Source organism: Barbus barbus, assembly GCF_936440315.1.
Source record: "Barbus barbus genome assembly, chromosome: 34".
NCBI classification, from domain to species: Eukaryota; Metazoa; Chordata; class Actinopteri; order Cypriniformes; family Cyprinidae; genus Barbus; species Barbus barbus.
The window spans coordinates 2295086-2322500 of record NC_136762.1 but is presented as its reverse complement, the minus strand read 5'-3'; the positions used below and the strand labels follow the sequence as shown (position 1 = coordinate 2322500).

Sequence of the window (27415 nt, the reverse complement as noted above, 5' to 3'; positions counted from 1 at the left end):
TCAAATGTTTAAACTGAGAAAATTTTTCATTTTAAGGGAAAAATAAGTTTATTTTAAATTTCATGGCATCAACACATCTCAAAAAAGTTGGGACAAGGCCATGTTTACCACTGTGTGGCATCCCCTCTTCTTTTTATAACAGTCTGCAAACGTCTGGGGACTGAGGAGACAAGTTGCTCAAGTTTAGGAATAGGAATGTTGTCCCATTCTTGTCTAATACAGGCTTCTAGTTGCTCAACTGTCTTAGGTCTTCTTTGTCGCATCTTCCTCTTTATGATGCGCCAAATGTTTTCTATGGGTGAAAGATCTGGACTGCAGGCTGGCCATTTCAGTACCCGGATCCTCCTTCTACGCAGCCATGATGTTGTAATTGATACAGTATGTGGTCTGGCATTGTCATGTTGGAAAATGCAAGGTCTTCCCTGAAAGAGACAACGTCTGGATGGGAGCATATGTTGTTCTAGAACTTGGATATACCTTTCAGCATTGATGGTGCCTTTCCAGATGTGTAAGCTGCCCATGCCACACGCACTCATGCAACCCCATACCATCAGAGATGCAGGCTTCTGAACTGAGCGCTGATAACAACTTGGGTTGTCCTTGTCCTCTTTAGTCCGGATGACATGGCGTCCCAATTTTCCAAAAAGAACTTCAAATTTTGATTTGTCTGACCACAGAACAGTTTTCCACTTTGCCACAGTCCATTTTAAATAAGCCTTGGCCCAGAGAAAACGCCTGCGCTTCTGGATCATGTTTAGATATGGCTTCTTTTTTTACCTATAGAGTTTTAGCCGGCAACGGCGAATGGCACGGTGGATTGTGTTCACCGACAATGTTTTCTGGAAGTATTCCTGAGCCCATGTTGTGATTTCCATTACAGTAGCATTCCTGTATGTGATGCAGTGCCGTCTAAGGGCCCGAAGATCACGGGCATCCAGTATGGTTTTCCGGCCTTGACCCTTATGCACAGAGATTGTTCCAGATTCTCTGAATCTTTGGATGATATTATGCACTGTAGATGATGATAACTTCAAACTCTTTGCAATTTTTCTCTGAGAAACTCCTTTCTGATATTGCTCCACTATTTTTCGCCGCAGCATTGGGGGAATTGGTGATCCTCTTGCCACCTTGACTTCTGAGAAACACTGCCACTCTGAGAGGCTCTTTTTATACCCAATCATGTTGCCAATTGACCTAATAAGTTGCAATTGGTCCTCCAGCTGTTCCTTATATGTACATTTAACTTTTCCGGCCTCTTATTGCTACCTGTCCCAACTTTTTTGGAATGTGTAGCTCTCATGAAATCCAAAATGAGCCAATATTTGGCATGACATTTCAAAATGTCTCACTTTCAACATTTGATATGTTATCTATATTCTATAGTGAATAAAATATAAGTTTATGAGATTTGTAAATTATTGCATTCCTTTTTTATTCGTAATTTGTACAGTGTCCCAACTTTTTTGGAATCGAGTTTGTATATGTATTTTATAATTATTGTATTTATTTATTTTTTAATTTGTGTATTTTTTCAAAATTGTCATTGTGTACTAATTAGGGATTGCTTTGTTTTGTTTAGGGCTGGGTAAGATCGTATACGGTGGGTGGGGTGGTATAAAATATAAAAATGCAATTTGCAACAACAAAAATTATATGACAAAAAAAATTAAAATGTTTATGGTAGTTCTTATAACATTACTAATATTTGATATACATTCTAATAACGTTGAAAGAAACATTCTTAGAGCATTATTCTCAGAACGTTCTCTTGATGTTATTTTTACTTGCTGAATGTTCCTATAACATTGATAGAAAACGTTCTGAAATCAGCATTCTTGACATGCCTTTATGATGTTATTTATACTTTTTGTAACCTTTAAATAGCATTATAATCATGACAAGAAAACTGGACATTTTAACGTTCTTAGAATATTAATCTAGATAGATAGATAGATGGAAAGTAGATAGATAGATGGAAAGTAGGTAGATAGATAGATAGATAGATAGATAGATAGATAGATAGATAGATAGATAGATAGATAGATAATATGATAATGCATACATATTATTATTGCAATTTGCAAGTTATTGTTCTTGGTGTGAACAGGCCCTAACAATAATGATGAACTTAAATCATTCTAATTAAGTGAGAATAAGTTCACAACAATAACGTTGGGATATAGTTATCGTTCTTGTTTGTGTCTTCAGTAAACCTTTACATGAATCCACTTAAACACCCCAAATCTCTCCATTTTTAAACAGAATACATTCAAGCACAGATCTTTGTATTGTTCTTGATTTCTTTGAATAATCATGAGAATTGCTCACCTTCTTGAGTTCACTGTTCGACTCGATTTAGGTCAGTCCAGAGGAGCTTCACTTTTACTATTTCAGTGTTTCTGAAGACAGTTTTATCACATTTCTCCTAATGAAACTGTCTTGATGACAAACAGCAGCAAACTGTCTTAAAAACCACTATTTGTACTGCACTACAACATCGACCTTTAGACAGACAGTGTTTACACACACACATGAACACACACAACCTGCACAAACTCTCTTCAATCAAAATAAACACTTCAGCTGAACAGTAATGATTCAAAATTAAACCAGACAACTAAAAAAAAAAAAAGTTTACTAAACAGATAAACATGCATTTTGTCACTTTCATGAACTGTAATCTGTTTTTCAACATACTGTATTTACAGTGTTGGGGAAAGTTACTTTTAAAAGTAATGCATTGTTACTTTTGCATTACATTTTGTCACCTGGGCTGGGTTTGCTTATTTGTTTAATAAATATACATACAGTATATATATATATATATATATATATACAACTTTTAAAAGTAATGCATTATGATATTGCGTTACTCCCTAAAAAGTAATTAATTATATTACTTAGTTACTTTTTATGACAAGTAATCCATTACACTACTTTTTGTGTTACTTTCTCTCATCTGGGCTGGGCTTGCTTGTTTGTGTGTAATGTGTTACTTTACTAGTTACTTGAAAAAGTAATCTGATTACATAACTTGCATTACTTGTAATGCGTTACCCCCAACACTGTATTTATATATATTTAAAGAAAAAACACAAGCAAGATTTGGGCAAAAGAATGTTTTAATTCACATTCTATTCTACAAGTAGTTACATTATTTACAGTATTTAAAAAAACAACTGAACAAAATGAACAGTGAATGTGTTAATATCTGAAAACCATTTCTCAGTAATCCTTCATATAACAGAGGACAGTACGCATCTCCCTGTCTGAGAGCAGCACCCGACTGAATACATCATGGATTAGACTCTATCTGTAGTGTTTTAGAGGTAGACTACGGCTCTAGTCAGTAGTGTTGAATTAGGATTGTTAAGACAGATCAATGTAAGACTTTTCTCTCAAACAAAAATAAACTCAGCAGTCAAACCTCTGAAAAGGCCACAGTCATTTCACCGTCAAACACTGCGGCCGCTTCAGATCTCAGCAGCTAAAAAACGGTTTTAAGTTTGTTATTTCTATCTTTTGCTGTAGTGTGTCAGGAGGAAATATCAGTTTACATTCCAAACATTCATTTAGCCATTAACTGTAATAATCCAATTAGACACAGAGATCTGATCATCATCCAGTCTGTCTGGAATGACATGAAGAAACTGAGACAGACTAAATCCAGAAAAACTGTCTCTAAGATGCTTCAAGAAACCTCCTGCAAAGCTCCTGAGAAACTCTGCTCAAGTGCACCGAGGACAAAAACTGCTTTAAACACAAAGAATGCTCACAACAAATGTTGATTTCATTTAGTTAATAAGTTAATTGATAAAGAAAATCTATTTATTACAAATATTTTTGACAGCATCCTCATTTTACAGCATTTTAAAACAAGTGCCTAAAACTTTTAACAGTACTGTAGCTTTGCAGGAAGGTTTCGTGAAGCGTCTTGGAGACGTTGCCACAGTTCTTCTGGATTTAGTCAGTTTCTTCATGTCGTTCCAGACAGACTGGATGATGATCAGATCAGATCTCTGTGTGGAGCACTAAAATCTCACTGGATTATTACAATTAATGGCAAAATGAATGTTTGGAATGTAAACTGATATTTCCTCCTGACACACTACAGCAAAAGATAGAAATAACGGACTTAAAACCATTTTTTAGCTGCTGAGAATACTAGTGTTCTAATGATTTTGGGCAGCACTTTAACTCTTTGATTCCAGTGTTAGAAAGCAGTAAGCTGTATCAAATCAAACGAAGCATCATGCACATTCAGATATTTTCTCTGGAAGAGGTGAAGGGGTTGAGAAATACGTGATTTTGGGGTCCTTGCAGCGAAGCCAGTTTATCGACTTAAAAAAATGAAGAAACTAACAAGCAAACAGGCAATATGAAAAACAACATAGGACGTTAACGGAGCAGTTTTAGTTGGCATCAGCTGAACTCGGTTATAAAAGAGTTTTGTCGCGTCAGACGAGTGAACCGGCTCTGCTCTGCGCCGGCACCATGACGGGAACGGCACCCATGCGCTCCAGCGTGGCTTGGCTCACGGCGTACGAGTGTGTGTGCTGCTGTCCGTGCGTCACGGCCGGTGTTGTGGCAGCCGGCGGGCGGAGGCTCAGCGAGCCATTACTGCGGGCCATGATGGGCGGAGAGGGGGCGGAGTTTGTGGTGACCACCAGAGTCTTGGGCGGCGGCAGGGTGTGGCTGCCGTTAGCGTACGGAGCGTTTCCGGCGCTGAACGTCTGCCGCGTGTCGCCGTTGTAGCGCGTGTAGGAGTTGGTGTCGTAGTTGGGTTTGGGGTTGTGCCAGTAGCGGCTGTTGTAGGTGTTGGTGGACGTCAGCGTGTCGTTCTCTGAAGACGAGGCGTCCGCTTGGAACGCTTTGACCGATGAGGATCTCTTCGGAGGGAGATCGTCCTCCCTGTGTGAGATGGGAAGATTTCAATTCAGCAACGTATTAGATACGTGACCCTGGACCACAAAACTAGTCAGAAGTGTCAATTTTTCAAAATTTAGATTTCTACATAATCTGAAAGCAGAATAAATAATCTTTCCATTGATGTATGGTTTGTTATGATAGGACAATATTTGTCTGAGATACAACTATTTGAAAATCTGGAATCTGAGCGTGCAAAAAAAATCTAAATATTGAGAAAATCACCTTTAAAGTTGTTCAAATGAAGTTCTTAGCAATGCATATTACTAATCAAAAATGAAGTTTTGATATTTACGGTAGGAAATTAACAAAATATCTTCATGGAACATGATCTTAATATCCTAATGATTTTTGGCATAAAAGAAAAATGTATAATTATGACCCATACTATGTATTTTTGGCTATTGCTACAAATATACCCCAGAGACTTAAGACAGGTTTTGTGCTGCAGGGACACGTATTACATTTCCAAACTCTTTAAAATGAGGGACATGGGAAATTTCTGGGAATAGTAGAAAAGTATGTTATGCTGTAAAATATTTATGTAAAAAAAAAAAAGCTAACAGGGTAACATTCACAACAACGGTTTTTAAATGAATGTTTATAGAACTTTCTCATATTATTATTAGTGCTGCCAAATGATTAATCGCATCCAAAATAAAAGTTTGTTTACATAATATATATGTGTGTACTGTGTATATTTATTATGTATATATATATATATATAAATACACACACATACAGTATATACTTTGAAACTATTTACATATATATTTATATTAAAAATAAGTATATTTAATATACAAATATAATGTTTTTCTTAAAATATAAACATGCATGTGTGTGTATTTATACATACATAATAAATATACAGAGTAAACACGCATATATTATGTAAACAAAAACGTTTATTTTAGATGCGATTAATTGTTTGACAGCACTAAATATTATTAATGTTTGATATGTTATAATATTGTTGACAGGAAACATTCTTAGAATATTATTCTCGTAATATTCTCACGATGTTATTTTTACTTTATGAATGTTACAACGCTGAGAAAATGTTCTGAGATCAACATCCAGTGCTATTATACGACTTCGTTGCAGCCTAGAATTAAACTCGTCTGGCCAGAGGAGAATGGCACACTATTTCAACTGTTTTAAAAATGTTTTTTTTTGGGAAAGTCGTTAATCCATGAATGTGTGAGAAAATCAAACACAAACTTAACCCCGCTGCGAAAGCACATGTTCAAGTTACAAACTTGAATGAATCGAGGTGAAATTCATAAGGGGAACGAATCCTCTCGCTAAGTCCCCGATCGCCATTAATTAACGAAGCTGGTGATAATACTGAAGGACCTTATATATATGAGTGCCGTGATGTGTCGCATCCCTATAGGTAGACGTGGATCAGCTGATGCAAGCTTGACTAACGTGACCTGCCAGAACTAACGCTGACGCTAGATTTCCCTTTTTAATACTGTAAAGCTGCTTTGACACAATCTGCATTGTAAAAAGGCTATATAAATAATGCTGACTTGACTTGACATCTGAAATAAGTGTTGCCGTGGCAAATAACTGAAATAAAATATTCAACTGTCCTCCCTGTGTAAGGTGGGACATTAAGTTTGCTCATTTTGATTCCCATAAGTTCAATAAATTCAGCATATAATTAGAATTTAAATTATTATTATTTTTTTCCAGGCCTGTTCAGGTCATGGGAAATGTCTGGGAATATACAATTGTCGAATTCTGCAGAAAAATATTTCATTAAGCTACATATCGACCTTTCATAGAGTGAACCGTTCTTCTGAGTCACTGAGTTAATGAATCGTTTGATTCTGCTGATGCTGGTCTTGTTGAAAAGTCACCTGATCTCATTGGGAATCTCCTCCTCCTCGTATTTGTTCTTGTTTCTCCAGTAGAAGAGCGTGACGAGCACCAGTAAAGAGCAGATAATGAGCGCCAGAATGCCAGTGGTGATGGTTCCTGCGATCAGACCGACGTTTTGAGGCTGCGCTGTCACACAACAGAGACAGAGAGACGGCTGTGAGATCTCATGTGTCTCTGTTGTTTAAAGAGACTGTGCTAAACCACACATTTCAATGTGATGATCGCTGTGTAATCTCCTGAAATCACTGGACGCAGGATGCTATGATTTCCACAAAATTCCACGGATGGAATCACGGAATCATAAAAATGGAATTCGATGTGGAATGTTAGAATTTGGCTGATTTTGAAGATTTTTTGAAGCACAAAAAATATCATAGAGCCCTATGATTTCAGTAAATTAGACATGCTTTCTGATCGCTTAAATTTAATTTCATTGCAATATGTCTGTGAATAATAAACCACAAAATATTATTGTCAAATACACACAGAAACTCAAAGGTCTTCACTACAACCCGTAAAGTTTAACTTAAAGAAACTGTGACAGAAATATATCACTATTATACAGTAGAATATACTTCTCAAAGTAATAAATAAAATAATAATAATAGCATTATTAAAAGTTTATTTTCAAAGTAAAATCACAAATTTTCTTCCATTGTTTTTATTTTAATGGTAAACCTCTTTTATGTAGCAATTTGTTTCCCCAAAAATTACTTTATTATTTGATTACATGTTAAAAAGTAATTTAGTTCATATGTTTTATGCCTTTAGTTTTTGATAAATTCATATTGAATCATATATATATATATATATATATATATGTTTGATGATCTGAAACATTAAAGTGTGACAAACATGCAAAAAAAAAAAAAAAAAATCAGGAAGGGGGCCAACACTTTTTCACACCACTGTATATATATATATATATATATATATATATATATATATATATATATATATATATGATCAAATAAAAATATACAAATTAACAACAACAACCAAAAAAAAAAACATTAATAATAAAAAAATAAAAAATACATGCAAATTTAAGTTTAATAATTGGGTAATTAATGAGTAATTGTAACAATTGTAATAAATTATTCAGTTGCAAACTTTGCATGAATTCAATTGATTAGACATGCTTTTTGATTATTAAAATGTGATTAAACCAATTTAAAAATTCACATTTAAATGGAAACCACTGAATTTTGGAGAAATTAAAATGGAAAAACAGAATATGTGAAATAATAAAACCGAATCTGTGGAAAACATCGAACAGATTTCATAGGGTCCTATGAATGAGCGTCAGCGGCTCCAGACTTACGTGCCACGACCTGCAGGTTGAGGACACAGGTGCTCTTTCCGATGGCGTTTGATGCCATGCACTGATACAGTCCAGATGTGCTGGTGCTGATGTTCCTCAGTGTGACCGTACCCTGCATCTGATCTGAGCAACACAGAATAACACACAACGCCCCAGTTATTAAAACATCTCAATAACAGGAATATGTTCACAGGTCACAGGTATCAATAAACTGATAATGCAAGAAAGTGTCCTGATGTGAAAACATTAACAGATAACAATGAGAACATTAAATAAGCTGAAATTACATATTGATCAGATTGTGCTTAAATCATTTCAACCAATTAAAAACAAAGTTTACATGACCTGACATGTTCTTGGCTTATTAAAATAAAGAATATTGTACTTTGTAGGATTGTGGATCACACTCAGTAACATAACACAGACTCTATATTTAAAAAGTAATGAAATAAATAGCATTAAAACTAGAAAAATCATTTTTGTGAATCATTTTGTTCTGGAAGAGTACAGATTGGTTTTGCAGTTAAACTAATAGCCTCTAGATGGCAGTATGATCGCAGTTTTGCACCACAACTGAATCTGTTTGAGGAAGTAAAATGTTTCTCACAGCTGTGAAAGCTTTTGAGGCCAAAGCAGATTGATTTATTGAGCATAAAAATATAACAGCTGTCTTTAGAATAAGGCTACAGTACCGCTATCGTCCACAGACTCTCACCTTCTTTATCAGAAATAATACAAAAGTTTGTTGTTTGTGCTTCCAACAGTTTGTCAAGGGTCTTTTCTGACCCACACAAATGAACAAAAATTTACCCCAAAAATACAGCAAAAACAGTAAAATTGTCAAATATTACTACTATTTAAAATCTCTGTTTTTTATGTGAATATGTTTAAAAATGCAATTTATTTCTGTGATCTGCAGCTGTATTTTCAGCATCATTACTCCAGTCTTCAGTGTCACATGATCTTCAGAAATCATTCTAATATACTGATTTACTGCTCAACAAACATTTCTGATTATTAGCAATGCTTCATATTTTTGTGGAAACTGTTTTATTAATTAAAGATGCATTAAATTGATCAAAAGTGACAGTAAAGACATTGATAATGTTACAAAAGATTAAACTTTCTATTCATCTGTGAATCCTGAAAAATAAAATGCATCACTTTCCACAAAAATATTCAGCAGCACAACTGTTTTCAACATTGATAATAATCAGAAATGTTTCTTGAGCTGAATGGAGTAATGATGCTCAAAATTCATCACAGCATCACAGGAATAAATTACATTTTACAATATTTTCACATAGAAAACTTTTAAATGGTAAAAAATATTTAACATTTTTACAGTTTTTACTGTATTTTTAATCAAATAAATTCAGCCCTGGTGAGCAGAAGAGACTTCTTTCAAATCTATAAACAAATTGCAATGACTAAGTGTAATGTAAATAGAGTGCATTTTGATTGTGATGATTCTGTAGCTGTATTCTAAAGCGTAGTGTTCGGAGAGAGTGGGTCAGGTCACCTCACTCACACACACACACGGTGGACCGGGAAGGGCAGAGGTCACACCACAGCAGGAGTCAAGAGCTGTGCATTTACCCGAGAACGTGGGGCAAAACGGGATTCCCACGAGCAGGGGTTTAGTACCTTGCATGGCATTGTGGGGCAGTTTGGGCACCGACTCCAGCTTCTCCCAGGCATAGGTGGGTGTCGGGATGCCCTCGTCCGAACCACACAACAGCATCACATCGCTGCCCACGTCCAGCGAACCCTGAATCCGACAGGACGGGATGGACGGAGGAACTGCAGTGAGAGAGAGAATGAAGATCAGCTTCATATACTGTGTGCTTCACATCAGCTGTCTAATAACCTGCAGAACAGCTTGTGTCCTGGACTTTAAGCCAAAAGTGTGGTCCTGTGAGACAATATATCAATGAAGGTCACATGACAATGCCAACATGGCAGATGTAGTATGTTTGAATTGCATTCATATTACATACATGCATACTATACAGAGCATACTTTTGAAGCAAGTTCTTAAATGCACTAGAAATAAACTACAAATTAAAATTAAAATTAAAAATGCAAAGCAAAAAACAAAAACAATAATAGTAAAAAATAATATTGAAATTACACAAACTTAAAACTAATAAAATGACAAAAGCACAATGCAAAATTACAAAAAATAAACTACAATTTTAAATGAAAACTAAAAATATAAAAATGAAAGCTAATTCAAAACATAAATAAAATTATAATCATATATATATAAATAATTAACACTAAAACTGAATTAAAAATTAATCTAAATAGTAAGATTTAAAAACAATTAATTAATTGCAATGACATACATTATTTTAGATTTTATATTAATGATTAATACAGCTAAATAGATGATTTCTGAGTTGCATGTTTTTCTCTCTTTTGCTATATAGTTTTGCTTTTGTAAAGTAAAATGATGCTGGTAATGTTAAGTATACAATACGTTTTGTTTCCCATATTATATCTGAAAATAAGACTATTAAAAAAACATATTTCAAAAGTACTAAAACATTAAGAATTAGGCTAAAATAAAAATATAAAAATAAAAGCTGATTCCAAATATAACTAAATCTATAATAGTATATAAATACTAAGATAACACTGTTTCAGATGTAGCTTATTTAATCCAATTTTGTCTTAAAAAAAGGTACTATCAAATTATAATAGAACGAGTCAAGAAATAAATATTAAAGTAGTTGTTTACACTGGAAACTGAAGGTCAAGTTAACTGCACTGCATTGTGGGATACAGTAATCCACACAGTGTGTTTTGCTGCATACTGAACACTTTACACACACTACTGTACATACAGCAGACACACTAATGACATCTGAAGAGAAATATGTGACCCTGCAGCACAAAAGCAGTCATGAGTAACACAGGTATATTTGGAGCAATAGCCAACAATACATTGTATGAGTCAAAATTTATTTTTCTTTTATGCCTAAATTTATTAGGATATTAAGTAAAGATCATGTTCCATGAAGATATTTAGTAAATTTCCTCCCGTAAATATATCAAAACTTAATTTTTGATTAGTAATATGCATTGCTAAGAACTTCATTTGAACAACTTTTCTTAATATTTACATTTTTTTGCATCCTCAGATTGTCAAATAGTTGTATCTCAGTCAAATATTGTCCGATCATAACAAACCATACATCAATGGAAAGCTCACTCTCCTTATGTCTGGTTTTGTGGTCCAGGGTCACATGTGTGTGAGTGACTGCTCACCCAGCACAGTGAGGCCGATGACGCCGATATTGCGTCCCCCGCGGTCGGGTAGGTTGTTGACCAGGCACTGGTACGTCCCCGTGTCCGACAGCTGCGTGTTATTGATGAAGATCGAGGCACTTGTGCTGGGCATGGTGGAGACGAAGCCCACGCGCCCGTTCATGTGATTGGCTAAACTGAAGACCTGCCCGCCCTGATAGATGATCACCTGCCAACAACACAAACACAAACATAATCACACTTCATTTATGCTTTATGCAGGTCAAACAGATCATGCATAACACTGTGTGCGCTGTGGACTGAAAATATGACTATTGAATCAAGCAAATGCATCTGTGACCCTGCAGCACAAAAGCAGTCATGAGTAGCACAGGTATATTTGTAGCAATAGCCAACAATACATTGTATGGATCAAAATTATACATTTTTATTTTATGCCAAAAATCATTAAGATATTAAGTAAAGATCATGTTCAGTGAAGATATTTTGTACATTTCCTACCGTAAATATATCAAAACTTCATTTTTGATTAGTAATATGCATTGCTAAGAACTTCATTTGAACAACTTTAAAGGAGATTTTCTCAATATTTAGATTTTTTTGCTCCCTCAGATTCCAGATTTTCAAATAGTTGTATCTCAGACAAATATTGTCCTATCATAACAAACCATACATCAATGGAAAGAAAGCTTATTTATTCTGCTTTCATATTATGTAGAAATCTAAATTATGAAAGATTGACCCTTATTGACTGGTTTTGTGGTCCAGGGTCACATATTTAACATTAAATAAATGTTTAATAAATGCAAGAAAGACCACACATTTATTTATATATTACAGACTGTTTTTCAGCTGTAAAGCAACTACAGAAGACGATAGCTTTATTATCCAGCATAATTCAGTTCAGTTTTTTATTCTCATCTGATAATCAATATGTTCAATAATATTTCCTGAATATTAATTGTCTTTTAAACCCCGAAATGAGCAGCCAAAAGCGTTCCTATTTATTTTTACGTCACGTAATGAAGTTTGATTGTAATTTTAGTTAACAGTAATAAAGCTGGGCAAAGCAAGTTGTGTTATATTTGTAAGACAAATTTCTTTATTTATTTTCTTTAGAATAATGTGCAAAGATGAATCAGTCACAAAAAGACCAGGAACATGAATTTAAAAAAGTCCATTTTGATGTGTGATGTTAAAAAGCGAGTGTTAACATGTATACATAAGATAAAAACAAGGTTGCATTTTATTTTCAAAATGATTTATTATTGAAATTGTTTAATTATGCAGCATTTTGAGCAAAGCTTTGGTCAGTCTGAGCGTCAGCATGTCCATCAGACGCTCGTGTAGAAGAGCTGCTGAAATATTCAACACAGAGTATAAAGCATTTTTAAAGGACTTTGATCTTTGTTAGAAGCTTCTGTGATCTACCACATTAAAAGAAACCTGCTTCAGTGTGTGTGTGTGTGTGTGTGTGTGATCATGGGAGGGTTTCAGTGGCCTTCAAGAGCCTGACTGATCACACACACACACACACACACACACACACACACACACACACACACACACATACACACACACACACACATGTTGGTTTTTGTGGTTTATGGAGACTCTCCATAGGCGTAATGGTTTTTATACTGAACAAACTGTGTGTGCTATTGCCCTACACCAACCCTACACCTAAACTTAGCCCTCACAGGAGACTTTGTGCATTTTTAGATTTTCAAAAAAACACCATTTAGTATGTTTTTTAAGCCTTTTGAATTACGGGGACATAGGCAGTGTCCTCATAAACCACCTTCATATTGTAATACCTCTGTCATACCCATGTCATTATACAAATTTGTGTCCTCATAAACCACATAAACATGCACACACACACACACACACACAGTGTTTTTGAGCAGCAGTAAATGATGCTGTCATGGACTCTGAGCTTCTTACACAAATGAACAGGCAGCACTTCAGCTGAGATGAATCAAGACAAGCCCCGCAGCCAGCGTGTGTGTGTGTGTGTGATATGAGCTGTGTAATAAGAAGAGATGGGAGTGATGTATAGGTATTAGGGATGTAACGATTACCGGTTTGACGATAAATCATGATAAAATTCCCCGCGGTTAGTATTACCGTTTCATATTTTAATTATCATTAAAACCGTATTCGATTACCGTGATTTAAACAACTCGCGATAAATAAATACTGTCCGGCATAAAGCAGAGTTTTCAGTAACAGTCTCACGTGCGCACAGCAGCACAGTAGTTTCGTTCTGAGTGAAAATAGGGCGGAAAAGCTGGGAGGTTTTAAAAGAGTGCTAAGGGAATTATACAAATTAATATATCAATAAATTAATTATATGAATGTACCTCTGAAGGTTCGGACTGTCTTCAGAAACGATTTGATGGCATTTTGTTCTCATCTTCGCTCCATGTAATACCTAAAGGAAGTGTTCGCGGAGTTCACAGGAATCAGCTGTAATTCAGCTTTTCCGTATAAAGCGCCACCTGCTGCCAGAGAGTGGATTTACAGACACTTATTTACATTCAGTCTGTGTGCAGTTTCTGTCTGGCCAAAAAATTGACCAAATTTGCATGACCTGCTGTAAATTTTAACCGGTTGATGGAAAAACAAACTTATGTACATTTAAACAATTCAGATATGCTATATAGAATTATTTATGGAGCAGGTAAAATACATATAATCATTTATTAATTATCATTTTAATTTAACCCTTTTCTTTAAAGGCTGAAATGTGTGGTCTACCTTTATGTTAAACTTTTTCAAAGCTTTATTTGAACATTTACATTATTTATTTGAACATGCTATTAAACTGGTGTCAGTCAAATTGTCATTTAAAATCCAGACCTCATTGGTAATGTTATAGTTTTAGTGATTATGCAAACAAAAAGTCATTTTATTTGCTGTTTGTTGATTTTTAAGTATGAAACTTGGTGAAGTGATTTATGTTTCGGTACTTTTTGAACATCTCCAGCACATTTTAACAATACCGTGATAATACTGATAACCGTGATAATTTTGGTCACTATAATCGTGATGAGAAATTTTCATACCGTTACATCCCTAATAGGTATATATGTCAGAAAAAGAAAAATGAGTGTTACTCTAGTGCATGTTATCAGCCGCCTAATTCTTCATCATAACATCTCAATAGTGCGCGTTATGGATGAGCTCTTATTAGTGCTGTTTGCTAAGCCATGCATCACTAGTGCTCACAGCAGCTCGCTAATATTTTCTGAATATTAATGATCTTTTAAGCCCTGACTGAGCAAAGATGACAGTGACCAATCACAAATCAGTATGCAAATATGACACTGACATCATCACTGTCAGCTCAAGTAGTTTGATTTTGAAAGTGAAAACTTTAACAATGCAGATTCATTGGAAGCTTTTTAAGCTTTAATCTTTCATTTAAATAAGTACATTTCTTAAATTATGGATAAGCTTTTATTAGTATGGAAGCCCATTTCCACCACAGATTAAAAAAAAGAAAGAAAATGTTAATTGCGATTTTTATTTCACCATTTTTTTTCTTGTAATTCTGAGATGTAAACTCAGAACTCAATTTTTTTTCCTTGCAATCCAGAATGTATATCTCACCATTATGATTTTTTTTTTGCAGAGTTCTGCGTTTGTTTAATCAGTTTATATCTTGCAATTCTGAGATTTTTTTTAGAAATGCAGAATTGCTGAAAAAAACTAAATGTCTTACTAAAACTAAAACAAAAAATGTTACTTGAAATAAAATAAACAATAAATTAGATAAATATTACAATAAAAAATCTTACATTTATTTTAATTGCAAAACTGAAATAAAAATGAATAAAACGAATAAAAAAAATAATAAATAATAAACCACAAATAATAAAACTGCAAAATTAATAAAACTTTAAAATTAAGGTTACTTTTTTAAGGTGTCCTTATTACAGTGTAATTATTCATTGAAGTACTGAGTAATATTAATTAACTACATATGCTTACTATATGGTTAGGGATAGGATTAGGGTTCGGCTTAGGGTTACTTGCATGTAATTATGCATAATTTATTGTTATTATAATAGGAAGTACATGTAACAAATGTACCAAGAACACCTTAAAATAAAAAGTGTTAGCAAAATTTAAATAAAAACTGAAAATATAAAAATAAAATAATTCAAAAATTTTAATATTATCTAAAATAACGCTAAAGAGCCAAATCTAAGCAGATTTCCACACATTGGCTTGCACTGAGATGAAAGGAGGTCATCATGTGTGTGCAGATGGTCATCAGCGCTAAGAACTGACTTGGCCTCGGCCACATCCAGAGCTGCCAATCATTAAGCCCCTCCCCCTGATATCTCTGCTCCGCCCTCCATTCGGTCTCTTCATGACACGCTTGTGGAGAAACATGCATAAATTTGACAGCATAAAATATACTTATTAATAAAATTTGCAAAATAGTTTAACTAGGAATAAATACAGACACTAGCTGAACTTGCAAATGAACAAAGCAGAAAGGATTTGGCGTTGAAGCTGTACACACACGTCTTAATCTGCCGCTGAACGCAGAAGATTACAGTAAACACCGACGGACGTGACGAGATGGTGATCTGATCAGAAGCAGGTCAGACGGCTGATAGCATGTGTTTTTATCATAAGCTCAACATATGCTAAAGATACGCCACTGTAAATCCCTCACCTATATGAAGCGCTGAGCATGCTGGGATACAGCCGACATGCAGATGCACTGCAGTTGCTCCTAAACAAATTCAAAGCATTCATATTTTTGTCACATGACTTTGATTCTGGGAATAAACATTTTTGCATTTTTAATCAAATTTAGCAAAAAAAAATTACAAAAAATTTTTGGAAGCCAGATTAAAAGATGAGTTGAAAGGAAACCATTAAAACAACTTTTAGTTCTTCACACTGGAACATGTTGAGTGCAGTGCATTGTGGGATACAGTACTACAGTGTTACATATACTGCAAATGCAGTAGTTATTAGTATGCATTAGTCATAAAAACCATTAAAACCATTTTCAGTAATTGAAATAAAGCTAAAATATAAATATATTAGATGGAAAACTTAAACTTGAATATCAAAAACATTAGAAATATTGCCTTGGAAACTAACTGAAAAACGTTTAACTAATAAAATGACTAAAACTGCAATAAATATTATTAATATAAAAAAACAAATAAAAAGTTAGTTTAAAAAAATATATAAAACTAAAAATATTAGTTTGCTTTTTAACAAATATATTTTTTCAAATATTTCTATTATTAAGTATGACAAAATTACTAAAACTTCAACTTTATTAAAACTAACATTAGAACAATAAAAGTTCATTTAAAATATTAACGAATACTATAATGGTAAATAAATAATACTAAAATAACACTGTTTAGCATCTAAGTATGCTGATTAGATAATAGTGTAAACGGATGAAGTGGACAAAAAAATCAAAACATTTGAATAAAATAAAAAAAAGGACAATATTACTAAGAATTAAACGGATGAAGTGGGCTAGAAATAAAATAAAATCTGAAAATCTGAATAAAATAAAAACAATTCACATTACAAAATTACTAAAACCGATGAAATGGAAGAAAAATAAAATTCAAAATTCAAAATAATAATTCAAAATATTAATAAATACAAAATTACTAAAGTATATAAATAATACTAAAATAACATTTTAGCACCTAATTTTATGAAAAACTGATGAAGTGGATTAGAAATACAATAATGTCTTTTGAATTTGAGAGACAGCGTGTGCATGTGTAGCTGTATAATTATGGTGTGTGTGTGTTTTGTGCTTGTGTAACGAGCAGCTGTTGTGTCTTGGTCTGTGCAGCTCTGGGTTAATTAGTGCAGAAGATTCGTTTGTTGTGCAGGTTATGTAGAAACAGTTGGAGGCAGGTGTGTGTGTGTGTGTGTGTGTGTTTAGGTCACATAAAGAGTTACAGACAGGTACGTGTGTGTGTTTGGGTTATCTTCACAGAGTTACACACAGATAAGTGTGTGTGTGTGTGTGTATGGGTAGCAGGTGAATAGGGTTTGGCCTGCAGTCATTCATGAAAATAAATCAGACGGAATCAAAGGCTGAGGCCATAAATCTGCGCTCTGTGTTTGAAGCCCTACTAAAGCTCACGCCGCTCATGTCCGAGCCCGAACTTAAACATGAGTGTGTTACCCAGAGGGCAGTGCACAGATGTGTGTGTGGACAGTACAGGTAAAGAAAAGACATCAAGATGAGTTTGCAGCATGTGAACTTCAATGCATCACAAACCAACCCAAGCATGTGTTACTTTCCCAGCAAACAGAATCTGTTTTAGCAATATTTTGCTAATGTACACATTTATGAAAACATTATTTTTGATGTTCTTTGAAAAGTGAAAACATCCAGCTTTTTTAAAACTTTTTTTTCTTGGTTATGCAGATGTAAAGGGAGCATTTCATTGTATCATTCTCCAAACATTATGGGAATGTTACTGTTGAATGTTCTCTGAACGTTCTGAAACAAGTAGTTACATTTACAACCCTCTACATTGTGAGTAAATCATTCGCATATGGGACTAAATTTCACTCTGGGTGACTAAATGATGTCTAATATTAGCCATTGGCTAATAAATTCTCAGATTTCACTCGCCAGTGTGTGAGTTGGAGGCTAAGTATAAGTTAAGCACAGATATATTTTCACTCTCCGTCAAGCGATCTGTGATATTCTTCAGTTCATCTCAATGGATGCGCAGCGCACCTGTGTTTCACGTAACGTAAACTCGCCGTCACTTTGCTTTTTCCACACAAGCAAAGAGAGAATTAGAGCGAGAGAGTCTTACATACCAAGCAGAATTGACGCGCTATATGTAAACAATATTCTTTGCTGTTTTTTCCTGTCAAAATAACAGAGTTCCTTTGAAATTCTTCAGCTTTTAAAAACTGCCGGTTTCTCCGGTAGTGGGCGGAACTAATGCGCAAACAACAATCTCATTGGCTGGCGCTCACCTATTATCATCCCTGCTTTGATTTCAGCAAATCAATTCGCACGAATGCACACAACCTGATTAATATTCATGAATCCAGCAGCTCGTTAATCCTTACTGCGTTTTATATTGTTCTTATTAGTAGAATTCATAGTATTATTATCTTACCAGTATTATTGTTAGTTTTTTTCCCCATTTTTTTTTTTTTACAGAAACACAGAATGACCAAAAAAAAGCACCACCACCAGTCCTAAGTTTAGTTAAAAGTACTAATATGCATTCATATATGGTTACCAAGTTTCAATTCAAATTACTGAAGTTCTATCATTAAATGATACTGGATTATCATAATATCATATTTTAATGCTTGACTGATGGATGTTAAGAGTGTACTTTCAGATGTTTAAAAAGCTGTGCCATTTTACAAACACACACACATATATACATATATATATATATATGTGTGTGTGTGTGTGTGTGTGTATGTATGTATGTATATATATGTATGTGTGTATGTGTGTGTGTATATATGCATGTATGTGTGTGTGTGTGTGTGTGTGTGTGTGTGTATAAAATAATATAAAATATATATATAACATACATATCCATATATAGTATATTAGTCTGGTGAGTAAGCTAAACAATTGACTAGCCAATGGCGCTTCAATTGCCAAGGAGTCTGTAGAGGGTTGATTTAAAAAAAAAAAATTAAATAAAAAAATTTAGACAAACACCTGCCAATGGCCAGTGACTTGAGAAAATGTATCGTCCATAAATAATTTTGACCAGCCATGAAACTGTATGTGTATTATTTTATTAAAAAACAGGCAGAACAAATGTGTTAATTTTAGGCCTTGTGTGATTATACCCACTATTTTTAAAAGCTTCAAATGTTGCTGATCCAATCAGATTTTAGCACCGTTTATTCGTGCTGAGTTGTTCAGCTGTGAATTCTTGACCTTTCGAGTGTAAAATCAGCTCTAGCTCTGAATAACTACAATAGCAAACATGTGATGTACGAAACTGCTTGCAGAGCTGTTCTCCAAATTAACTTTCAGAAAAAGCTACAAACAACACTGTGCAGTTTTACTCGCATGTAATCAACCGTTCTCAACAAGGTAAGTCTCATTAGTCTGGTACTAATGAACACGCTGCTTGATTATATTCTAATATAGTAGTCATAAACAAACAAACATTAGAACAGCCTGCGAAAATAATTACGGCCTTTTTCTGGTGCCGTGACCCGGGTTTGTAGTTTCTCTTGATCTTACTTGTTTATTTGCCATTTCAGTATTAATACTCCAGCAGTAAACATGGGAATGTTTGTGGTCATTCTGGCGCTTGTTTACGGGGCGCTGAACTGCATCCATGCACAAAGTCAGACGACGGTCATGATTTAAGTAAATGAATTCCAGCGCCTGACCTACACGCTCATGATTTCTGCCCTTCTCTTCAGCTTTCTCAGTCCGTTAATGAAAACAGGGAAGGTGCAAAATCTCAACAGGAAGCCTACAGTCACATGCTGTCTTGAAAGAGAGGGAAAAAAACGAATGTACTAAAAGTGGAAACTATGAAATGTGAAAAAGATTGTGTTAACACGGCAAGCAACAAAATTACATCATTCCTATTCAAATCCGTGAAGGTGTCTATACTTGAACTCGCATTCAAGCAAATGAATGTGTTAAAATGAAAGATTCCTAATAATATCATTGCTCACTTTTCATTTTCCAAATAATCCTCCCAATGCGAATCAACTGAGGCTTTATGCATGGAGCTAGATTAAGATTAGTCTCAAGAATACTTTTGTAAATTATATTTAGCCTATTTCCCATAAATCACACACTTTTTGGCACTGAAATTCACTTCACCACCACATATCGATGAACCACTGCAGCATGAAAAATTGATCTTTTTCATCTGAAAGTCCACGCTTATGCAAGTAAAATTAATATATTTTGTTTGAAAACCTTTCAGAGTAATATCGGTGCTGCTTTGTAGGAAAATGAATATGCAGGTTTCATAAATTTAGACTGCTGTTTTGAGCAGTCATGAGTTATAAGCACAAAGGAATTTAATTAAATAAAAGTCACTGGTAATAATAATTTTATATCTTCATATAAATTTCATATGATATATTCAAATACAATTTCTCACAAATATTCTAAATATGTTTTTCTTGCATCACACCAATTTTGAAAGAATTTCATATATTTTTAATAATAAAAATGGAGGTTAATGTAGTAAAAAGATGATAACACTGTAAAACATTTAAATTTTTGCACATTCACTTGTTGCTAAGAAGTTATTAATCAGATGCAATATGGTTTTAGCTGAAAACATATTAAGTTATGAAGCTTACAGACCACCAGGTCAAAAAAGTTGCATGCAGATGTAAAATGCATTGGTAGGGTTAATCCTTATAGATATTATCAAGCACTTTCCTAAATTGTTTCCCGCTGAACTCCAATATACAGCTCAATATGGATGTTAAATGCATGTGAGTGTGGTTAAGGTCAGTATATCTGTGTGTGGTTTGGTTTATCACCTGCTCTGGCTGGTTGGCGTTGGCCAGTGGCGTGACCATCCATATGATGTAGAGATTATTGAGGGCGGCGCTGGTGGTGAACGTACAGGGCAGGACGGCCGCCTGACCTCTGGCCACCTGAACGCTGTTCTGGCTCACCGTCACTTCCAGTGCATGCACACACACTGAGGAGAAAACACACACACACACACACACACACACACACACACACACACATCAGTCAAATGACTGTATAAAACTCACCAAACACCGCCAACAGGGTAAAAAAATACACACAACTCAATTATGGAGAATGTTAATAATACAAAAATATACAGTCAAACTAGTGGGTGCAGGACACTGTAGTTTATGTACTTTATATGAGAAAGCTGAGTTATCATCGTTGTATACCCGAAGAAGTTTTAATTGGTATTGTTTTATTTATAAGTCTATTTGTGGTCTAACTCCATCTTATTTGTCTCTGAGCTTTTCTAAATCAAAGGTATGCTATAATCTACGTTCTAATGATCAGTTATATTTTAAAGTCCCTCGGGTTCGAACAGAGCTAGGAAAAAAGGGTTTTTGGATATAATGCATCTTTGGCTTGGAATAATCTACAAAGCATTCTAAAGCCGACCGTGCGTCTATCATTACATGAATTTAAGCTAGTTTTAACAAGCTGTGTGTTTTATCCTTTGGTGAATTGTTGTTGTGATCCTTGACTTTGTGTTTTGATGTAAATTTGTATATGCCATGTTATTTGTAGCTGCTTTCTTTGCGGCCAGGTCACTCTTGCAAAAGAGATTTTAATCTCAGAGTTTTTAACCTGGTTAAATAAAGAAATGAAATGAAAATGACATGTAAGTGAAGATAGCAAAATAAAGTAAACTGTGGCATATTATACCCAAAAATTCTGTAAACTTGATAAAAATTTGGGAGCAAAAATTATTCAGACACTTTGACCTGACCATGTTTTGCTGAAGTGTTTTTTCTTTAATTGCTAATGTGACCTTTTTCCATCACAGACTGAACAAAATGAAGCACTGCTTGGTGATTGGTTGAGCTAAATTGGTTTTATCTAATTATCTAACATCTGACAGCTATTCAACCCAATTCATTACATACCTTTCTATCAAAGTTATCTGACATCATCAAGATCAATTTGTTCTGACGCAGTTTAACTCTGAGCTCTTGTCATATTTTATTATCGTTTTCTAAACTATAGCAAAACAACTGATATAATGTGAGAAATGTTGAAGGTGTCTGAATAAATTTTGGTTTGCCTGTATAAAACACACAAAAATAAATTCTCATCATTACTTCGTTAACTAATGTTAAAAAATTAAACATTATTGTTCAGTGTTACCAAACTTACTTAAAAATTAACATTGAAATAATATGAATATATTTACCTTACAATTTTAATAATGTAATCGTTTAAATTAACATAAAGAATAATACATGTTTCATAAGAATTTTCATTATTAATTCACATTAACTAATGTAGTAACTAATGACAGCATATTGTAAAGTATTACCCAAAATACTTAGAAATCATCATTTAAATTCCGAAATAATATTAACAGATGCAAACTTTAATAATGTATTAGTACAATTTTAAATGAACTAAGATTAATAAATGTTAACACCCAAACCTTATTGTAAAGTTTTACCAAAAAATACACAGGTTGAAACAACGTCGTAGTATCAATGTAGATTAAATTTGCAAAAAATAAATAAATAAATTGACACCGAATAAATTCAGAAATGCCAGCTGGGTAAAAAATAAAAGGTCACATTCTGTTTTGATGGTGTGATTAGGTCAAACACAATCACCATGTCAAATGATACACATTCATGTTTGCAAGAGCTAAACACATTAAACGTCTCAAACTGGGTTACCTCCTCAGAGGTCTGTGGGTGTTATCTGAACTCAAGCTCATTATGATCTGCAATCAAAATATATCATCTACAAACATGATTTTATCAGGTGCAGTTATTTATTTCATGCTATTTATGGTTACATTGTTTATTTAAAAAAGGCACATCCTCATTCATGAATTAGATTGGATTAGCATCTGCATGAACAGCACAATGCCTCTAATTAGGAACGGCTCGTGTTTCCCAACCCTCGTTAACACAATATCACATGATGATCATCCGGCCAATCACGTGGGAGGAAGTCAGATCCTCACCAGCTGCAAGTCATCGGCGAGTGACAGTTCAGAATGGAATGCTAACAAACTGCACAGGACAAACTTAAAGGAATAGTTCATCTAAAAAAGAAGAAATGCGTCTCTGCATCAGTGTCTCAGCAATGGATGCTCTGCAGTGAATGGGTGCCGTCAGAATGAGAGTCCAAACAGCTGATAAAAACATCACAATAATCCACACCACTCCAGTCCATCAGTTAACATCTGGAGAAGACAAAAGCTGAAACAAATCCATTATTAAGACGTTTTTAACTAAAATACGAGTCCATAATCCATAATAAAGTCCATATCCTGTTGTCTCTCACATCAAAATCCAGAGCTGCAGAGGATCCATTGGTGAGCAAGTGATGTGATGCTACATTTCTCCAAATCTGATGAAGAAGGGATGGCCTGAGGGTGAGCACATTTTCAGCAAATTTTCATTTTTTGTTGTACTATTCCTTTATTCCTTTAAGAGAAATGGAAGGTCAAGTCGAGTGCACTGCATTCTGGGATATTGATTCTCATGCAGTTAAGGCCCCGATATACTTCAAAACGAAGTTCGTTTTCGTTCTTCGTTTGGGGCAAAAAGAAGTTCGAAAAGGCTGAGCGATGGTATACCGTTTCCGAACTGTTTTCGAGATCCTGCAGGAGGAGGGGTGTAGATGAATGTAAACGTGTCGCAACGCTCACGCGTCTGCCCTAAACACAACAACGATGCAATGAAGGTGTAGCTTTCAAAATCCGCTTATTGAAAGAACAACAGCAGCAGCATGTATTTGGTACTTGAATGAATGAATGATGCATTTATATAGCGCTTTATTGTGTATTGCTGTACACCCAAAGCGCTTTGAAACGAACCGGGGAATAAATATTGCCCCGTCAAAGAAGGTGGAGCTCCAGAACACATCCACCGATTGTGTAATCGCCACGGACCAATGGTAGCTCAAAGGTGTTTAGGAGCCAAAACGAACTCCCCCAGAAAGTTCGCTTTGGTGAGCTGTATCGAACTGCCAAAACGATCTCAAAAGGAACTTCGTTTCGGCCTGATTTTGTTAGAAATGATGTCATATTAGTTTGTTCTTCGATTTCGTTTGAAGTATATCGCACCTTTGGTCTGAAGTCCATTGTGAACTAGGGTTGGGCGATGTCTACCAAATTGGCATCGGACGATGTCTACAGTGAAACATCGTGAAGGATGATGACATCGGGGGGCGGGGTTAGGGGTGTGCCCAAAGCGTGAATCCATATGCAGAAACGCACGGAAAACAAATAACGCGTTCTACGGAGCCACTAAAGCAGCGGTCCTCAATTCCAGCCCTCGCGTACCCCCACACATATTTTGCATGTCTCTCTTTGTTAACACACCTGATTCAGATCATTAGCTCGTTAGAAGAGAGCTCCATGCATGAACTGTGTTCTGATTGACATGGTCCCTACACAGTGTTCATTGCTCCCTACACGGATAATCCATTGAAGTTTACTTCACTTCGGAACATTCATTCGTGGATTTGCATAAGAGAAACATACAAAATGTGCAGAGCTGGAATTGAGAACCGCTGCACTAAACATGGGACATGGTTAGCCGCTTGCTTGCAGCCTATTATTTACAGCACATGAAAGTTCTTACCACATACACGGAGTAAGGAGAGATGACTGATAGGGCAATGGCGAATTATTTGCAGATACTGAACACCACTGACAAATATCTAATCTTGTATAGATATTGTATTGTAAAATTTATGGTACTGCTGCTCTGTAGTATAGAATCTGTGTGATCGCGAATCTCAAAAGTGAAAGTGAATGTAAAATAAGAGCGCGTATTTGAAAGCGGCTTTAGTGCCCTGCATATTAGTAGCGGTTCCCTGATACCCGCAATTTATATACAGTATAATTACCCAACATATTATTTATTTTTATTTTTTTATCCTCCCATCTTGTAGGCTATTTATTCCCCTTAGGGGTTCTGTAGTATACTTAATTTCCTTTCCCAACACTGTATTGGGATGCAGCGGATTGCGGAAGGAGGGGGGGGGGGGGGGGGGGGGGTGATCACGATGCCGGCTCAACATCGTGTCAGCCATCGAACATAATAGCTAATACATTTCACAGATCCTAATTACTGTCAAGCTCAAATGAATCCACAAAAGATCCTCACACACATAATCTCAGCGCTGTGGATCGTGTTGTAATCCTGTTTCATACTCAGCAGACTACAGCTGCATTCTGTCAGTCAAATTAAACACTCGCAGTCCTCTACTCAGAAACGAAGACTAATAAAACAGACTCATGCATTTCAAGTTATGATTGAACAACCTGCAATTTTTTTAAAAGCAGCATGTGAAACCGTATGCAGTATGCAATGACAAATGTAGTATATCTATGTAAAAGAGCAGTATGCAACAGTCATATGATCTCACCGTGTGCATCTTTAATTCAGTGTGTCCAATTATCACCTTTGAAATAAAAACACTAAATGCAAAAAATTGCCTTTCGCTACAATTCTAGTAAAAGATTTTTAAAAATTGTTTTATTAATTATCTATTCTAATTATATCATTATATTAACTATGACCTTTGAAATAAAAATGATAAATGCAAAAAATTGTGAACTTTAAATTATTTTGCTCAAATGCATTTGGTAAAATTGTAGTAAAGGATTTTTAAAAATTGTTTTATTATCTTAATTACATTATTTTATCAATTATCACCTTTGAAATAAAAAGGACAGATGCAAATGCAAAAAAAAAATAAAATCGAATTTTAGTGTAAAAATTAATTAACTTTTGGCAACGAGTCGAGAAACTGATGTTAAACATTCACTTTTTTTTGCATTTTTAAATTTAGTGTAAAAATGCATTAAAAATGCAAACTGCTAAAAAAATTGACAAAAGTCATAAAAATTTGCAAATAAAAATCATTTTCCATTTTTAATTCAGTGTAAAAATGCATTAACTTTTAGCAGTCTGATCAAACAAGAAGTCAGAAAACTGATGTTAAAAACTGTAGCTGATATTTCTTAATGTAAATGAAGGTCACATAAAAAAATAAAAATGTGCATTTTTAATTTAGTGTAAAACTGCATGTAAAAAAGTCTGTCAATAAACATTAAATCTGTAGCTGAAATCGCTGTTCATTTGTCACAATGGAAACCGAGGGTCACATCAATTATCACCTTTGAAATAAAAAATGCAAACAAATTATATTTTCCATTTTTAATTTAGTGTAAAACTGCATTAACTGTGGCAGTCTGCTCAAACAACGAGTCAAGAAACTGATGTTAAACTGTAGCCTATACAAACACTGGAAGGTCACATGAAGTGCACTGCATTGTGGGATACAGTATCTCACACTGTGTGCTCTGTTGCAAATGGCATATTTTGGCAAACACAGAAGGTCATCTGGGTACTTATTTCATGTATACAGAAAATGTGCACACTGCATACTACAGAAATAGTCCTAGTATTATTTTCCATATATAGCCGCAGTGATCTTCCTCCAGTGAGAAGTACTGTATTCTGCAGTGTGTGTGAGTGTGTTTCTACACAACTTCTCCAGAGAAAAACACCATCCGTCTCTCTGTGGGCTGCCGGGAATAAAAGAGCACTCTGACACCTGCTTAGTGTGTTTTTGTATTAATGGAGAGGAGCTCTGTCTCCATCGCTCGTCTTTAATTGGGAAAGTCACCTCGCTCAGCCTGGAGTCTCCTGCAGGGGTTTGGAGAGAGCAGCCGCTCCGCTCCTTTACTCTACTAATGTCAACTTTTGTGTTTATTAATGCAGGAGAGTCCCGCCTCAGAGAGAGAGAGACAGAGAGAAAGAGAAAGCAGGTGGATCTGTCTATCGTCTCATTCTTCTGGACTCTCTCTTTCATGAATGTGTTACAGCGAACAATTCAAGCACCTGCACAAAACACAGACAATCTGTGATCATCTCTTACGAAAACTGATTATGAATGAAACTTGATTGTGTTTCAACACTCTTCCTCAAATATAGAATAAGAATAAATACAAATAACATAAAATTAGAGTAAATACACTGAACAAAATTATAAACGCAACACTTTTGTTTTTGCTCCCATTTTTCATGAGCTGAACTCAAAGATCTAAGACTTTTTCTATGTGAAACTTTGCAATAATCATGCTGTCTAATCAGCATGTTGATATGCCTCACCTGTGAGGTGGATGGATTATCTCGGCAAAGGAGAAGTGCTCGCTAACACAGATTTAGACAGATTTGTGAACAATATTTGAGAGAAATAGGCCTTTTGTGTACATGGAAAAAGTCTTAGATCTT

At 34.8% G+C, this 27415-nt stretch overlaps 2 protein-coding genes across 4 annotated transcripts in view; both read right to left on the bottom strand.

Annotated features, from left to right (window-relative positions):
- The window catches only part of LOC306854481 (coagulation factor X-like), a 15537-nt gene extending 13071 nt beyond the window's left edge, over positions 1-2466 (bottom strand). For both annotated transcript variants that reach the window (XM_079392542.1, XM_079392543.1), the window contains exon 1: positions 2329-2466. The gene's annotated coding sequence lies outside the window, so the exon portion shown is untranslated. The remainder of the gene's footprint in view (positions 1-2328) is intronic.
- Positions 2467-3107: 641 nt separating this feature from the next.
- LOC306854482 (immunoglobulin superfamily member 11-like) overlaps positions 3108-27415 on the bottom strand; it is a 106734-nt gene continuing 82426 nt past the window's right edge. For both annotated transcript variants that reach the window (XM_079392546.1, XM_079392547.1), the window contains 6 exons: positions 20951-21114; positions 11420-11627; positions 9791-9946; positions 8144-8266; positions 6798-6945; positions 3108-4911 (listed from right to left, as the gene is read on the bottom strand). In XM_079392546.1, the coding sequence (XP_079248672.1) occupies positions 4458-4911; positions 6798-6945; positions 8144-8266; positions 9791-9946; positions 11420-11627; positions 20951-21114 (1253 nt within the window). In that variant the 3' untranslated portion in view covers positions 3108-4457. The remainder of the gene's footprint in view (positions 4912-6797; positions 6946-8143; positions 8267-9790; positions 9947-11419; positions 11628-20950; positions 21115-27415) is intronic.